Below are 18,667 nucleotides of genomic sequence, written 5' to 3'. Positions count from 1 at the left end.
CTGGTCAGGATGCCACCCGAACGCCTCCCTAGGGAGGTGTTTAGGGCACGTCCAACCGGTAGGAGGCCACGGGGAAGACCCAGGACACGTTGGGAAGACTATGTCTCCCGGCTGGCCTGGGAACGCCTCGGGATCCCCCAGGAAGAGCTAGACGAAGTGGCTGGGGAGAGGGAAGTCCGGGTTTCCCTGCTTAGGCTGTTGCCCCCGCGACCCGACCTCGGATAAGCGGAAGATGATGGATGGATGGATGGATGGATTTATTGTAAATATTTCATGTTTAACCTGTATTTTTTGCCAAAATTCAATGTTTAATCTTTAATATATTCTTAATAGTCCATTTTTAACTGGTATTTATTGTAAATATTTAATGTTTAGCCGGTATTTATTGTAAATATTTAATGTTTAATCGTTCATATATTCCTAATATTTAATGTTTAATTGGTATTTATTGTAAATATTCAAAGTTTAACCGGTATTTATTGTAAATATTCAATTTTTAATCTTTCATATAGTCTTAATATTCAATGTTTAACCAGCATTTATTGTAAATAGTCAATGTTTAGCCGGTATTTATTGTAAATATTTAATGTTTCATCATTCATATATTCTTAATATTTAATGTTTAATTGGTATTTATTGTAAGTATTCAATGTTTAATCGTTCATACATTGTAAATATTCAATGTTTAATCGGTATTTATTGTAAATATTCAATGTTAATCATTCATATATTCTTAATATTCAACGTTAAACTGGTATTTATTGTAAATATTCAATGTCTAACCGGTATTTATTGTAAATATGCAATGTTTAATTGTTCATGTATTCTTAATATTCAGTGTTTAACCGGTATTTATTGTAAATATTCAATGTTTAATCGTTCATATATTTGTAATATTTATTTTTTAATTAGTATTTATTGTAAATATTCAATGTTTAACCGGTATTTATTGTAAATATTCAATATTTAATCATTCATATATTCTTAATATTCAATGGTTCACCGGTATTTATTGTAAATATTCAATGTATAATTATTCTTATATTCTTAATATTCAATGTTTAACCGGTATTTATTGTAAATATTAAATGTTTAATCGTTAACATATTCTTAATAATCAATGTTTAACTGGTATTTATTGTAAATATTCAAAGTTTAACCGGTATTTATTGTAATTATTCAATATTTAATCGTTCATATAGTCTTAATATTCAATGTTTAACCAATATTTCATGTAAATATTCAATGTTTAATCGTTCATATATTGTAAATATTCAATGTTTAACCGGGACTAATTGTAAATATTCAATGCTTAGCCGGTATTTATTGTAAATAATAAATTTTTTCATTGTTCATATATTCTTAATATTTAAAGTTTAATTGGTCTTTATCAAAAATATTCAATGTTTAACCGGTATCTATTGTAAATATTCAATGTTCAAGCGGTATTTATTGTAAATATGCAATGTTTAATCGTTCATGTATTCTTAATATTCACTGTTTAACCCTTATTTATTGTAAATATTCAATGTTTAATGGTTCATATAGTCTTGATATTTAATGTTAAATCAATCATTCATTCTAAATATTCAATGTTTAATCGTTTCTTTATTCTAAATATTCAATGTATAATCGTTTATATAGTCTTAAGATTTTATCTTTATTCATTCATATATTCTCAATATTCAACATTTTGTCTTTTTGGTATATTTTCAATGTTGGATCGTTCATATTGTAAATATCAAATTCCACATGTTGAATTTGTACTTTCATGTACCAGTTTTCGTTGTATTACTCGGTATAAAGAGAGAAACAGTTTTTCCAAAAATATACCAAGTTTTTGTAGTATTATCGTCATGTCTTGCAGTCCTCTCCAAGGTTTCTCATTCTCATCCCACTGGGTTGAGTTTTTCCTTCCCCTGATGTGGGATCTGAGCCGAAGTTGTCGTTGTGGCTTGTGCAGCCCTTTGAGACACTTGGGATTTACGGCTATATCAATGAACATTGATTGATTATAACACTTATATAAGGCTTTTATTTTTTTTGCGGCTCCCGATTTTTTTTTGTTGTATTTTTGGTCCAATATGGTTCTTTCAACATCTGGGTTGCAGACCCCTGTTCTAGAGAGTTGGTGTTGGGGGAGGGCCAATAAAAGCGTTTCCACATGGCTGGCCAAGTAAATAGGTCAAGACTATGTCGCCCCAACTGAGCGTAATCGAAGAGTCCAAATTAGAGATGTCCGATAATGGCTTTTTCGCCGATATCCGATATTGTCCAACTCTTAATTACAGATTCTGATATCAACCGATACCGATATATACAGTCGTTGAATGAGCATATTATTATGCCTAATTTCGTTGTGATGCCCCGCTGGATGCATTAAACAATGAAACAAGTTTTTGCAAAACAAATCAACTCAAGTTATGGGAAAAAAATGCCAACATGGTACTGCCATATTTATTATTGAAGTCCCAAAGTGCATTCTTTTTTTTAACATGCCTCAAAACAGCAGCTTGGAATTTGGGACATGCTCTCCATGAGAGAGCATGAGGAGGTTGAGGTGGGCGGAGTCAGGGGCAGCGGGGGATGTACATTGTAGCGTCCCGGAAGAGTTAGTGCTGCAAGGGTTTCTGGGCATTTGTTCTGTTGTGTTTATGTTGTGTTACGGTGCGGATGTTCTCCCGAAATGGGTTTGTCATTCTTGTTTGGTGTGGGTTCACAGTGTGGCGCATATTTGTAACAGTGTTAAAGTTGTTTATACGGCCACCTTCAGTGTGACCTGTATGGCTGTTGACCAAGTATGCATGGCATTCACTTGTGTGTGTGAAAAGTTGTGGATATTATGTTTATTGGCGCTCTGTACTTCTCCCTAAAGTCATAAATTTTACTTTTTGAAACCGATGCTGATAATTTCGGATATTACATTTTAAAGCATTTATCAGCCGATAATATCAGACATCTCAAGTCCAAATACTAGAAACAGTTCTCCGTTTTTGAGGAAATGGTTCCAGACAACTCAAGAATAATCTTCCCAGTGGCGGCAAAGTGCAAATGAAACTCTGGAACGACAAGCTGCGGTAGGGTTGTACGGTATACCGGTACTAGTATAGTATCGCGGTACTAACGAATCCAAAACGGTACTATACTATACTGGCATGACGGCACTGGTTTTACCAGCAGAGGAGCATGTTCGGCAGCGCACAATCACAGAGTACTTACAAGCATACACAGCGTGTAGACAGAAAAGGGAGAACAGACGCATTTTGGCTTAAAAACCAAAGATAAAGGTTATAACACTGAAACGCCCTCGGGAAGAGGTGCTTTAAGACATGGCTAACTAGCTAGCGGCTAACATGCATCCGCAGTCGGCAGTGTTTTAACTACTTCGAAATCTCGAATCCTTGCCTCCATGGCAACAAATAAAGTGAGTTTCTTACAAGTATCATCCCTGCAGGACGAGGAATAGCTAAACATGCTTCACTGCACACCGTAGGAGGATACAATAGCTCACCGACGTCAGCGCCAACAAAAGCTAGCGCGCCTGAATGTAAACAAATGCCATGGATGGATCTACACCTGACATCCACTGTAATGATACCATGTACAAGAGCGTATCTAGTCAATACTATTTTTTAATCTTTTTTCTAAATTCATATTATGTTTATAAGTTCAGGAAACACATGAGGACTTTGAATATGACCAATGTATGATCCTGTAAATACTCGGTATCGGATCGATACTTACATTTTTGCTATCATCCCAAACTAATAGTAAAGTATCAAACAAGAGAAGAATAAGTGATTATTAAATGTTAACATAAGTGTAGATGGAATATATTGAAACAGAAAGTAAGCAGATATTAACAGTAAACAAACAAGTAGATGAATAATATTTTTTTTACAGTTTGTCCCTCATAATGTTGACAAAATAATAGTTATGTTACTGCATATGTCAGAAGACTAATTAAGAGCCTTTGTTTGCTTTCTTACTACTAAAAGACAAGTTGTCTTTTATGTTCACTATTTTATTTAAGGACAACATTGCAAAGAGAAACATATGTTTAATATACTGTAAGATTTTTTGTTAAAATAAAGCCAATATTTTGCAATTTTTTTTGTGGTAAAGTATCGACAAGGATCGTAATACATTTTGGTACCGGTATCGGGACAACCCTACTCATAGGTTAGTTATGATCCGCTGCCTGGATCATATTATGTTTTTATATTTTTGAGTTTGTTTGTGCACTTCTCAGTTTGTTTCTGTCAGAGTTATTTGGTGACGAACCCCAAGATGCAGAGATGGAGGCGGGCATGGAATGAGAAAACATGATTTAATTAAATACTAAGACAAAAACAAAACCTAAAGGGTACAATCACAAAGCGCGCACGAGCCGTAAAAATCAAACAAAAGGAGCTAGCCTGGGAGCTAGAAAATAACGAACAGGAGCTTAGCGTGGAAGCTAGCCGGTAGCGAACAGGCAAACAGAAGTCGTACTTGTATAGTGAAAAATAAAACGGAAGCAGGGAACAAAAAAACAGTAAGCTACAAACACCAACTGAATATAACTTACCGCTACGCTGCAAAGACAAGGTACGACACGACACATCACAAGAGAGACTAGATGTGACATCGACAAGACAATACAATGATCCAGCAACTGACACAAGACAAAGGAGGTACAAATAGGAGCCGGCTGATTGGCAACAGGTGTGGCCAGATGCCAATCAGCCGCAGCTGATGGGGAACACAGCACTCAGGGAACAAGACAGGAAGCTGACCAAATAAGAGCACTTGACAGGAACTAAAAGACAGGAAATACTAAACACACTGAGGAGGAACACAGCGCTCAGGGAACAAGACAGGAAGCTGACAAATTAAGAGCATTTGACAGGAACTAGAAGACAGGAAATACTAAACACAGGAAACAGACAAATGCAGAGGAAAAAACTAAAACATAGACAAATGTTTGCTTATTGTTTTCAACTGCCGCTTGCTCCTGACGCGCACCTGTGTTTTCTGATCGCTGTCTTTATTTAAGCCTGCCTTCTCCGTTCATTCAGGCTTGCTTCCTAGTTTGCTACACGCAACAAGTGACGACTTTGGTTCCCTGTTCTGTTTACGCAAGCTTCCATGCTATAGCCTTATTAGTTTTCTAGCTCCCATGCTAGTTCACTTAGTTTTGTCAAAAGTCTGTTTTATTCCTTAATAAAAAATGTTTTCCTACCTGCACGCTGTGTCCGAAGCCCGAGTGCATCCTTGGGAGAACGAAACCCGCATCACCATGCGTCCAACGCGTCACAATTACAACACCTCTGGACCTTTCCAAGATGGCAGATATTCACGCCTTTCCGTGTCCAAAAAGTGCCCGACAAGCGCATAGAGTCATTTCATTTTCACCTTTCCAAAGTCAGAAGTCAAAATACTTGGAACGTCATCACCTGCTCTCGGCTCTCCGGTAGCTCGCAGGTCAGCTGGCCTCGGATCGGCCGAGCGAGGCTGAAAGACAAAAACAGAAACTAAAAGGCCATCGACGCTAACTTGACAGCAGATGTCACTCACACGTTATTTGTTGACAACGTCAAGTTTCAACTTGAAGATCCATCCGTTTGAATCACAAGAACCTAAAAGGGCTTCACAAACCAAAACATTGAGAGAAACAAACATTTGTAGACTTTGTGGAAAATTTCGTCAAATCTCATCAGAAAACTTCATCAAAGCCCTTCAGAAAATTTCATCAAATCTCATCAGAAAATTTCGTCAAATTTCATTAGAAAATATCTTCAAATCTCTTTAGGAAAATTTCATGAAATCTCATCAGAAAATTTTGTCAAATCTTATCTGAAAATTTCATCAAATCTCATAAGAAAATTTGGTCTAATCTCATCAGAAAATTTGGTCAAATCTTATCTGAAAATGTCATCAAATCTCATAAGAAATTGTCGTCAAGTCTCATCTGAAAATTTGGTCAAATCTCATCAGAAAATTTGGTCAAATCTCATTAGAAAATTTGGTCAAATCTCATAAGAGAATGTCGTCAAATCTCATCAGAAAATGTCATCAAATCTCATCAGAAAATTTGGTATAATCTGATTAGAAAATTTGGTCAAATCTTATCAGAAAATTTTGTCAAATCTCATCAGAAAAAATTCGATCAAATCTCATCAGAAAATGTCATCATATCTTATCAAAAAATTGTGTCAAATCTCATCAGAAAATGTCATCAAATCTCATGAGAAAATTTGGTCAAATCTGATGAGAAAATTTGGTCAAATCTCATCAGAAAATGTCATCAAATCTCATCCGAAAATTTGGTCAAATCTTTAGAAAATTTGGTCAAATCTTATCAGAAAATTTTGTCAAATCTCATCAGAAAAAATTTGATCAAATCTAGTCAGAAAATGTCATCATATCTTATCAGAAAATTGTGTCAAATCTCATCAGAAAATGTCATCAAATCTCATGAGAAAATTTGGTCAAATCTGATGAGAAAATTTGGTCAAATCTCATCAGAAAATGTCATCAAATCTCATCCGAAAATTTCGTCAAATCCCATCAGAAAATTTTGTCAAGTCTCATCAGAAAATTTCGTCAAATCTCATCAGAAAATTTCGTCAAATCTCATCAGAAAATGTTGTCAAATCTCATCAGAAAATTTAATCAAATCTCATTAGAAGATTTCGTCAAATCTCATCAGAAATTTTTGACAGATCTCATCAGAAAATTTTGTCAAATCTCATCAGAAAATGTCATCGAATATCAGAAAATGTCATCAAACCAAATTTCATAAACATCACAAAAATTTATCCAATCTCATCTGAAAATTTTGTCGAATCTCATCAGAAAATTTCGTCCAATCTCATTAGAAAATTTCGTCAAATCTCATCAGAAAATTTCGTCAAGTCTTATCTGAAAATTTAATCAAATCTCATAAGAAAATGTCGTGAAATCTCATCAGAAAAAGTCATCAAATCTTATTTGATCAAATCTCATCAGAAAATGTCATCATATCTTATCAGAAAATTGTGTCAAATCTCATCAGAAAATGTCATCAAATCTGATGAGAAAATTTGGTCAAATCTGATGAGAAAATTTGGTCAAATCTCATCCGAAAATGTCATCAAATCTCATCCGAAAATTTCGTCAAATCCCATCAGAAAATTTTGTCAAGTCTCATCAGAAAATTTCATCAAATCTCATCAGAAGATTTCGTCAAATCTCATCAGAAAATTACATCAAATCTCATCAGAAGATTTCGTCAAATCTCATCAGAAAATGTTGTCAAATCTCATCAGAAAATTTAATCAAATCTCATTAGATTTCGTCAAATCTCATCAGAAATTTTTGACAGATCTCATCAGAAAATTTTGTCAAATCTCATCAGAAAATGTCATCAAATATCAGAAAATTTCATCAAACCTCATCAGAAAATTTCATAAACATCACAAAAATTCATCCAATCTCATCTGAAAATTTTGTCGAATCTCATCAGAAAATTTCATCCAATCTCATTAGAAAATTTCGTCAAATCTCATCAGATAATATCTTGACTTCCCACACACAGAGACAGGAAGGAGGAATATAAAGCTCATAGTTTGGCTTCTCCAAGTTAGGGACACATTTTTGGACTTGACCTCCTCCAGGTACTGCAGTCCTGTATAAGGACGCTCACTTGTAATATTTTGTTCAGCAAAGCGTCTCTGACGTCTCTTTTGATGCAGCCGCACTGTCGTGTCGGACTTCTGCCCGGGAGATTCACACCCCTATGAAAGACCTTGATTTTGTTGGAGGCCACAAAAAGGTGTAAGAAGTAAAGAGTTGTAATGTTTATTGAGATCAAATCTCATCCGAAAATATAGTCAAATCTAATCTGAAAAGTTCATCAAATCTCATCAGAAAATGTGGTCAAATCTCATCAGAAGATTTGGTCGAATCTCATTAGAAAATATCTTCAAATCTCTTTAGGAAAATTTCATGAAATCTCATCAGAAAATTTCGTCAAATTTCATCAGAAAATGTCGTCAAATCTTATCTGAAAATTTCATCAAATCTCATAAGAAATTGTCGTCAAGTCTCATCTGAAAATTTCGTCAAATCTTATCTGAAAATTTAATCAAATCTCGTAAGAAAATGTCGTCAAACCTCATCAGAAAATGTCATCAAATCCCATCAGAAAATGTCATCAAATCCCATCAGAAAATTTGGTCAAATCTCATTAGAAAATTTGGTCAAATCTTATCAGAAAATTTCGTCAAATCTCATCAGAAAAAATTTGATCAAATCTCATCAGAAAATGTCATCATATCTTATCAGAAAATTGTGTCAAATCTCATCAGAAAATGTCATCAAATCCCATGAGAAAATTTGGTCAAAACTGATGAGAAAATATGGTCAAATCTCATCCGAAAATATAGTCAAATCTAATCTGAAAAGTTCATCAAATCTCATCAGAAAATGTGGTCAAATCTCATCAGAAGATTTGGTGAAATCTCATCAGAAAATTTGGTGAAATCTCATCAGAAAATTTGGTCAAATCTCATCAGAACATGTAATCCAATATCATCAGAAAATGTCATCACATATCAGAAAATTTCATCAGAAAATTTCATAAACTTCATTGCAAAATTCCATCCAAATCTTGTCTGAAAATTTCATCAGATCTCATCAGAAAAGGTCGTCACATCTAATCAGAAAATTTGGTCAAATCTCATCAGAAAATTTGGTCAAATCTCATCAGAAATTTTTGTCAAATCTCATCAGAACATTTCATGAAATCTCATCAGAAAATTTCGTCAAATCTGTCCTGTCGGCCTTCTGCCCGGAGAGTCACACCCCTATGAAATACCTTGATTTTGTTCGAGGCCACAAAAGGTGCAAGACGTCCATCCATCCATCCATTTTCTGCCGCTTATTCCCGTTAGGGGTCGCGGGGGGCGCTGGCGCCTATCTCAGCGATGAGGTGGCGACTTGTCCAGGGTGTACCCCGCCTTCCGCCCGATTGTAGCTGAGATAGGTGCAAGACGTAAAGAGCTGTAATGTTTATTAAGATCAAATCCATCCATCCATCTATCTTCTTCTACTTATCCGAGGTCGGGTCGCGGGGGCAACAGCCTAAGCAGGGAACCCCAGACTTCCCTCTCCCCAGCCACTTCGTCTAGCTCTTCCCGGGGGATCCCGAGGCGTTCCCAGGCCAGCCGGGAGACATAGTCTTCCCAATGTGTCCTGGGTTTTCCCCGTGGCTTCCTACCGGTTGGACGTGCCCTAAACACATCCCTAGGGAGGCATTCGGGTGGCATCCTGACCAGATGCCCGAACCACCTCATCTGGCTCCTCTCGATGTGGAGGAGCAGCGGCTTTACTTTGAGTTCCTCCCGGATGGCAGAGCTTCTCACCCTATCTCTAAGGGAGAGACCCGCCACACGGCGGAGGAAACTCATTTGGGCCGCTTGTACCCGTGATCTTGTCCTTTCGGTCATGACCCAAAGCTCATGACCATAGGTGAGGATGGGAACGTAGATCGACCGGTAAATTGAGAGCTTTGCCTTCCGGCTCAGCTCCTTCTTCACCAAAACGGATCGATACAACGTCCGCATTACTGAAGACGCCACACCGATCCGCCTGTCGATCTCACGATCCACTCTTCCCTCACTCGTGAACAAGACTCCTAGGTACTTGAACTCCTCCACTTGGGGCAGGGTCTCCTCCCCAACCCGGAGATGGCACTCCACCCTTTTCCGGGCGAGAACCATGGACTCGGACTTGGAGGTGCTGATTCTCATTCCGGTCGCTTCACACTCGGCTGCGAACCGATCCAGCGAGAGCTGAAGGTCCCGGTCAAATGAAGCCATCAGGACCACATCGTCTGCAAAAAGCAGAGACCTAATCCTGCGGTCACCAAACCGGAACCCCTCAACGCCTTGACTGCGCCTAGAAATTCTGTCCATAAAAGTTATGAACAGAATCGGTGACAAAGGACAGCCTTGGCGGAGTCCAACCCTCACTGGAAACGTGTCCGACTTACTGCCGGCAATGCGGACCAAGCTCTGGCACTGATCGTACAGGGAGCGGACCGCCACAATCAGACAGTCCGATACCCCATACTCTCTGAGCACTCCCCACAGGACTTCCCGAGGGACACGGTCGAATGCCTTCTCCAAGTCCACAAAGCACATGTAGACTGGTTGGGCAAACTCCCATGCACCCTCAAGAACCCTGCCGAGAGTATAGTGCTGGTCCACAGTTCCACGACCAGGACGAAAACCACACTGTTCCTCCTGAATCCGAGGTCCGACTATCCGGCGTAGCCTCCTCTCCAGTACACCTGAATAAACCTTACCGGGAAGGCTGAGGAGTGTGATCCCACGATAGTTGGAACACACCCTCCGGTCCCCCTTCTTAAAGAGAGGAACCACCACCCCGGTCTGCCAATCCAGAGGTACCGCCCCCGATGTCCACGTGATGCTGCAGAGCATCTCATAAGATCAAATCTTATCTGAAAATTTCATTAAATCTCATCAGAAAATTGTTTTCAAATCTCATAGGAGAATTTGGTCAAATCTCATCAGAAAATTTCATCCAATATCATCAGAAAATGTCATCAAATATCAGAAATTGTCATCAGAAAATTTCATAAACTTCATCACAAAATTCCATCGAATCTCATGAGAAAATTTTGTCAAATCTTATTTGAAAATTTCATCAAATCTCATCAGAAAACTTCGCACATCTGATCAGAAAATTTGGTCAAATCTCATCAGAAAATTTCGTCAAATCTCAACAGAAAATTTCGTCAAATCTCATCAGAAAATGTCATGAAATTTCAGCAGAAAATTTCGTCAAATCTGCCGTGTCGGCATTCTGCCCGGGAGAGTCACACCCCTATGAAAGACCTTGATTTTGTTTGAGGCCACAAAAGGTGCAAGACGTAAAGAGCTGTAATGTTTATTAAGATCAAATCTCATCAGAAAATGTTGTCAAATCTTATCTTAAAATTTCATTAAATCTCATTGGAAAATTTGGTCAAATCTCATCAGAAAATTTGGTCAAATCTCATCAGGAAATTTCATCCAATATCATCAGAAAATGTCATCAAATATCAGAAATTTTCATAAACCTCATCATCACAAAATTCCATCGAAACTCATGAGAAAATTTTGTCAAATCTTATCTGAAAATTTCATCAAATCTCATCAGAAAATTTGGTCAAATCTCATCAGAAAATTTTGTCAAATCTCATCTGAAAATTTCATCAAATCTCATCAGAAAATTTGGTCAAATCTCATCAGAAAATTTCATCCAATATCATCAGAAAATCAGAAATTGTCATCAGAAAATTTCATAAACTTCATCATCGCAAAATTCCATCGAATCTCATGAGAACATTTTGTCGAATCTTATCTGAAAATTTCATCAAATCTCATCAGAAAACTTTGTCACATCTCATCAGAAAATTTGGTCAAATCTCATCAGAAAATGTAAAGAAATCTCATCAGAAAATTTCGTCAAATCCGCCGTGTAGGGCCTTCTGCCCGGGAGAGTCACACCCCTATGAAAGACCTTGATTTTGTTTGAGGCCACAAAAGGTGCAAGCCGTAAAGAGCTGTAATGTTTATTAAGATCAAATCTCATCAGAAAATGTGGTCAAATCTCATCAGAAAATTTGGTCAAATCTCATCAGAAAATGTGGTCAAATCTCAGAGAATTTGGTCAAATCTCATCAGAAAATGTCATCAAATATCAGAAATTTTCATCAGAAAATTTCATAAACCTCATCACAAAATTCCATCGAATCTCATGAGAAAATTTTGTCAAATCTCATCAGAAAATTTGGTCAAATCTCATCAGAAAACTTTGTCACATCTCATCAGAAAATCTCATGAAATCTCATCAGAAAATTTCGTCAAATCTGCCGTGTCGGCATTCTGCCCGGAGAGTCACACCACTATGAAAGACCTTGATTTTGTTTAAGGCCACAAAAGGTGCAAGACGTAAAGAGCCGTAAAGTTTATTAAGATCCAATCTCATCAGAAAATGTAGTCAAATCTTATCTGAAAATTTCATCACACCTCATCAGAAACGGTCGTCAAATCTCATCAGAAAATTTTGTCCAATCTCATCAGAAAATTTGGTCAAATCTCATCAGAGAATTTGGTCAAATATCATCAGAAAATTTCTTTCAATATCATCAGAAAATGTAATCAAATATCAGAAATTTTAATCAGAAATTTTCATAAACCTCATCACAAAATTCCATCGAATCTCATGAGAAAATTTTGTCAAATCTTATCTGAAAATTTAATTAAATCTCATCAGAAAACTTTGTCACATCTCATCAGAAAATTTGGTCAAATCTCATCAGAAAACTTCGTCACATCTCATCAGAAAATTTGGTCAAATCTCATCAGAAAATTTCATCCAATATCATCAGAAAATTTTATCAAATATCAGAAATTGTCATCAGAAAATTTCATAAACTTCATCGCAAAATTCCATCGAATCTCATGAGAAAATTTTGTCAAATCTTATCTGAAAATGTCATCAAATCTCATCAGAAAATTTGGTCAAATCTCATCAGAAAATTTGGTCACATCTCATCAGAGAATTTGGTCAAATCTCATCAGAAAATTTCATCCAATATCATCAGAAAATTTCATCAAATATCAGAAATTGTCATCAGAAAATTTCATAAACTTCATCGCAAAATTCCATCGAATCTCAAGAGAAAATTTTGTCAAATCTTATCTGAAAATTTAATCAAATCTCATCAGAAAACTTTGTCACATCTCATCAGAAAATTTGGTCAAATCTCATCAGAAAACTTCGTCACATCTCATCAGAAAATTTGGTCAAATCTCATCAGAGAATTTGGTCAAATCTCATCAGAAAATTTCATCCAATATCATCAGAAAATTTCATCAAATATCAGAAATTGTCATCAGAAAATTTCATAAACTTCATCGCAAAATTCCATCGAATCTCATGAGAAAATTTTGTCAAATCTTATCTGGAAATTTAATCAAATTTCATCAGAAAACTTCGTCACATCTCATCAGAAAATTTGGTCAAATCTCATCAGAAAATTTGGTCAAATCTCATCAGAGAATTTGGTCAAATCTCATCAGAAAATTTCATCCAATATCATCAGAAAATTTCATCAAATATCAGAAATGGTCATCAGAAAATTTCATAAACTTCATCGCAAAATTCCATCAAATCTCATGCGAAAATTTTGTCAAATCTTATTTGAGAAAATTTAATCAAATCTTATCAGAAAACTTTGTCACATCTCATCAGAAAATTTGGTCAAATCTCATCAGAAAATTTGGTCTAATCTCATCAGAAAATTTGGTCAAATCTCATCAGAAAATGTCAAGAAATCTCATCAGAAAATTTGGTCAAATCTCATCAGAAAATTTGGTCAAATCTCATCAGAGAATTTGGTCAAATCTCATCAGAAAATTTCATCCAATATCATCAGAAAATTTCAGCAAATATCAGAAATGGTCATCAGAAAATTTCATAAACTTCATCGCAAAATTCCATCGAATCTCATGCGAAAATTTTGTCAAATCTTATCTGAAAATTTCATCAAATCTCATCAGAAAACTTTGTCACATCTCATCAGAAAATTTCGTCAAATCTGCCGTGTCGGACTTCTGCCCGGGAGAGTCACACCCCTATGAAAGACCTTGATTTTGTATGAGGCTACAAAAGGTGCAAGACGTAAAGAGCCGTAAAGTTTATTAAGATCAAATCTCATCAGAAAATGTTGTCAAATCTCATCAGAAAACTTCGTCACATCTCATCAGAAAATTTGGTCAAATCTCATCAGAAAATTTGGTCAAATCTCATCAGAAAATTTGGTCAAATCTCATGAGAAAATTTCATCAAATATCAGAAATTGTCATCAGAAAATTTCATAAACTTCATCGCAAAATTCCATCGAATCTCATGAGAAAATTTTGTCAAATCTTATCTGAAAATTTCATCAAATCTCATCAGAAAATTTGGTCAAATCTCAGAGAATTTGGTCACATCTCATCAGAAAATTTGGTCAAATATCATCAGAGAATTTGGTCAAATTTCATCAGAAAATTTCATCCAATATCATCAGAAAATTTCATCAAATATCAAAAATTGTCATCAGAAAATTTTATAAACTTCATCGCAAAATTCCATCAAATCTCATGAGAAAATTTTGTCAAATCTTATCTGAAAATTTCATCAAATTTCATCAGAAAATTTGGTCAAATCTCATCAGAAAATTTCATCAAATATCAGAAATTGTCATCAGAAAATTTCATAAACTTCATCGCAAAATTCCATCAAATCTCATGAGAAAATTTTGTCACATCTTATCTGAAAATTTAATCAAATCTCATCAGAAAACGTTGTCACATCTCATCAGAAAATTTGGTCAAATCTCATCAGAAAACTTCGTCACATCTCATCAGAAAATTTGGTCAAATCTCATCAGAAAATCTGGTCAAATCTCATCAGAGAATTTGGTCAAATCTCATCAGAAAATTTCATCCAATATCATCAGAAAATTTAATCAAATATCAGAAATTGTCATCAGAAAATTTCATAAACTTCATCGCAAAATTCCATCAAATCTCATGAGAAAATTTTGTCAAATCTTATCTGAAAATTTAATCAAACCTCATCAGAAAACTTTGTCACATCTCATCAGAAAATTTGGTTAAATCTCATCAGAAAACTTTGTCACATCTCATCAGAAAATTTGGTCAAATCTCATCAGAAAGTTTGGTCAAATCTCATCAGAGAATTTGGTCAAATCTCATCAGAAAATTTCATCCAATATCATCAGAAAATTTAATCAAATATCAGAAATTGTCATCAGAAAATTTCATAAACTTCATCGCAAAATTCCATCGAATCTCATGAGAAAATTTTGTCAAATCTTATCTGAAAATTTAATCAAATCTCATCAGAAAACTGTCACATCTCATCAGAAAATTTGGTCAAATCTCATCAGAAAACTTCGTCACATCTCATCAGAAAATTTGGTCAAATCTCATCAGAGAATTTGGTCAAATCTCATCAGAAAATTTCATCCAATATCATCAGAAAATTTCATCAAATATCAGAAATTGTCATCGGAAAATTTCATAAACTTCATCGCAAAATTCCATCGAATCTCATGAGAACATTTTGTCAAATCTTATCTGAAAATTTCATCAAATCTCATCAGAAAATTTGGTCAAATCTCATCAGAAAATTTCATCCAATATCATCAGAAAATTTCATCAAATATCAGAAATTGTCATCAGAAAATTTCATAAACTTCATCGCAAAATTCCATCGAAATTAATGAGAAAATTTTGTCAAATCTTATCTGAAAATTTAATCAAATCTCATCAGAAAACTTTGTCACATCTCATCAGAAAATTTGGTCAAATCTCATCAGAAAACTTCGTCACATCTCATCAGAAAATTTTGTCAAATCTCATCAGAAAATTTGGTCAAATCTCATCAGAGAATTTGGTCAAATCTCATCAGAAAATTTCATCCAATGTCATCAGAAAATTTCATCAAATATCAGAAATTGTCATCAGAAAATTTCATAAACTTCATCGCAAAATTCCATCGAATCTCATGATAAAATTTTGTCAAATCTTATCTGAAAATTTAATCAAATCTCATCAGAAAACTTTGTCACATCTCATCAGAAAATTTGGTCAAATCTCATCAGAAAATGTGGTCAAATCTCATCAGAGAATTTGGTCAAATCTCATCAGAAAATTTCATCCAATATCATCAGAAAATTTAATCAAATATCAGAAATTGTCATCAGAAAATTTCATAAACTTCATCGCAAAATTCCATCAAATCTCATGAGAAAATTTTGTCAAATCTTATCTGAAAATTTAATCAAATCTCATCAGAAAACTGTCACATCTCATCAGAAAATTTGGTCAAATCTCATCAGAAAACTTCGTCACATCTCATCAGAAAATTTGGTCAAATCTCATCAGAGAATTTGGTCAAATCTCATCAGAAAATTTCATCCAATATCATCAGAAAATTTCATCAAATATCAGAAATTGTCATCGGAAAATTTCATAAACTTCATCGCAAAATTCCATCGAATCTCATGAGAACATTTTGTCAAATCTTATCTGAAAATTTCATCAAATCTCATCAGAAAATTTGGTCAAATCTCATCAGAAAATTTCATCCAATATCATCAGAAAATTTCATCAAATATCAGAAATTGTCATCAGAAAATTTCATAAACTTCATCGCAAAATTCCATCAAATCTCATGAGAAAATTTTGTCACATCTTATCTGAAAATTTAATCAAATCTCATCAGAAAACTTTGTCAAATCTCATCAGAAAATTTGGTCAAATCTCATCAGAAAACTTCGTCACATCTCATCAGAAAATTTGGTCAAATCTCATCAGAAAATTTGGTCAAATCTCATCAGAGAATTTGGTCAAATCTCATCAGAAAATTTCATCCAATATCATCAGAAAATTTAATCAAATATCAGAAATGGTCATCAGAAAATTTCATAAACTTCATCGCAAAATTCCATCGAATCTCATGCGAAAATTTTGTCAAATCTTATCTGAAAATTTCATCAAATCTCATCAGAAAATTTGGTCAAATCTCATCAGAAAATTTGGTCACATCTCATCAGAGAATTTGGTCAAATCTCATCAGAAAATGTCATCCAATATCATCAGAAAATTTCATCAAATATCAGAAATTGTCATCAGAAAATTTCATAAACTTCATCGCAAAATTCCATCGAATCTCATGAGAAAATTTTGTCAAATCTTATCTGAAAATGTAATCAAATTTCATCAGAAAACTTCGTCACATCTCACCAGAAAATTTGGTCAAATCTCATCAGAAAATTTGGTCAAATCTCATCAGAGAATTTGGTCAAATCTCATCAGAAAATTTCATCCAATATCATCAGAAAATTTCATCAAATATCAGAAATTGTCATCAGAAAATTTCATAAACTTCATCGCAAAATTCCATCGAATCTCATGAGAAAATTTTGTCAAATCTTATCTGAAAATTTCATCAGAAAATTTGGTCGAATCTCATCAGAAAACTTTGGTCAAATCTCATCAGCAAATGTCATGAAATCTCATCAGAAATTTTCTGATGAGATTTGACAACATTTTCTGATGAGATGTGACAACCTTTTCTGATGAGATTTGATGAAATTTTCAGATAAGATATGACGAAATTTTCTGATGAGATTGGAAGGAATTTTCTGATATTTGATGACATTTTCTGATGAGATTGGATGAAATTTGGATAAAATGGTTATCACAGGTGCATCATAGTAAGACAGCAGTTAGTGGTATTCAAAAAGAAAAAATGCTTGTTTTTGAGTGTAAAATCTTTATTATGTGCACAAAACTTTCCGTCGACGAGCTGTGCGCGTGGCGGCACCGAGTACGCACCGGACGGGGCGAGGCTTGCATGGTTTGACCCTTAACAGTGACACCAGGCACCACTACGACCGTTACAAAGCCAACAACACCCAGCTCTGAAGAAAGTTAACATTTCAAGCCCACAGGATGACAAGATCCACATTCATAAAATCTGATCTTTAGCAAAGAACTAACTGGTGGGCGAGATGAAAACACGTTAAAAAAAAATTGACCTGGAATGTACAACAGGACAGAAAAGTCAAAAGCAGTGCATGAAACTGCACACAATCCATATTTGGCAACACAGAGAAGATGAGAGGAAATACTGCTGCTACGTACAACCTTTCAGCACAACTTGGAACAAAAAAACAAAATAACGTAAGACTTTCTTTCAATAAAAAATACTTCCTTTTTCTGTCTGTGTCATGGCGGTGGCTGTGAGGGGGTGGAGGGAGACAAAGTGGGGTAGTGGGTGTGGGGGAGGGGAGGAAATGTTCATCTTGGAATGCAGACCCGGCCTTCGCTGCAGTCATGGCCGCCGAAATCTCGGTCTGGTAGGGGGGGGGGGTTTAGGGGGTGTCTGCGACTTACATGGCGACCTTGGCAACCTGCTCTTCAAGTCTGGCGATACGACGGTCCTGAAGGATGACGCGGTCCCGTAGGGACTTGAACTCCCTGAGCACCTCCTCCAGCTTGTCCTCCATCTTCTGCTGAAAAACACACCGCACACCAGGAATACTTCCAACTTCAAAGGCTTTCGCGGAAAAATTGAATTGATATATAAATTTGATACTTTTCAAAATAAAGCGGGACCACAAAAAAATGTAATCTTTTGATACATAACATTTCTTATAGCAATAAAAGAACAATTTTGTCCTTAAAATAAAATAGTGAACATACTGGACAACTTGGCCTATGATGAGGTGGCGACTTGTCCAGGGTATACTCCACCTACCGCCCGAAATGCAGCTGAGATAGGCTCCAGCGACCCCAAAAAAAGGGACAAGCAGTATAAAATGGATGGATGGATGGATGAACGAGACAACTTGTCTTTTAGTAGTAAGTAAACAAACAAAGACTCCTAATTTGTAGTCAGCTGGAGGCGTGTCTTAATGAAATTAAACAATGGATGTCCGCTAACTTTTTGCAACTCAACGCCAAAAAAACGGAAATGCTGATTATCGGTCCTGCTAGACACCGACCTCTATTTAATAATACAACTCTAACATTTGACAACCAAACAATTA

At 35.5% G+C, this 18,667-nt stretch overlaps 2 protein-coding genes across 7 annotated transcripts in view; both read right to left on the bottom strand.

Moving 5' to 3' along the window:
• Window positions 1–5,757, bottom strand: part of LOC133535806 (dihydropyrimidinase-related protein 2-like) — a 34,594-nt gene extending 28,837 nt beyond the window's left edge. The window contains exons 1-2 of one of the 2 annotated variants that reach the window (XM_061875763.1): window positions 5,398–5,757; window positions 5,225–5,318 (exon numbers count right to left, since the gene is read on the bottom strand). In XM_061875763.1, coding sequence (XP_061731747.1) covers window positions 5,225–5,283 — 59 coding nt within the window. In that variant the 5' untranslated portion in view covers window positions 5,284–5,318; window positions 5,398–5,757. The remainder of the gene's footprint in view (window positions 1–5,224; window positions 5,319–5,397) is intronic. The other variant, XM_061875762.1, reaches the window with a different exon arrangement.
• An 11,549-nt stretch (window positions 5,758–17,306) lies between these two features.
• coro1cb (coronin, actin binding protein, 1Cb) overlaps window positions 17,307–18,667 on the bottom strand; it is a 47,052-nt gene continuing 45,691 nt past the window's right edge. For 2 of the 5 annotated variants that reach the window (XM_061875765.1, XM_061875764.1), the window contains one exon: window positions 17,309–18,130. In XM_061875765.1, the coding sequence (XP_061731749.1) occupies window positions 18,008–18,130 (123 nt within the window). In that variant the 3' untranslated portion in view covers window positions 17,309–18,007. Of the gene's footprint in view, window positions 18,131–18,667 lie in introns of all 5 variants that reach the window. The other 3 variants (XM_061875766.1, XM_061875769.1, XM_061875768.1) reach the window with 3 other exon arrangements.

The sequence above is a fragment of the Nerophis ophidion genome, linkage group LG17 (assembly GCF_033978795.1).
Source record: "Nerophis ophidion isolate RoL-2023_Sa linkage group LG17, RoL_Noph_v1.0, whole genome shotgun sequence".
Taxonomy (NCBI): Eukaryota; Metazoa; Chordata; class Actinopteri; order Syngnathiformes; family Syngnathidae; genus Nerophis; species Nerophis ophidion.
This window is presented reverse-complemented; position numbering and strand designations above follow the sequence as displayed.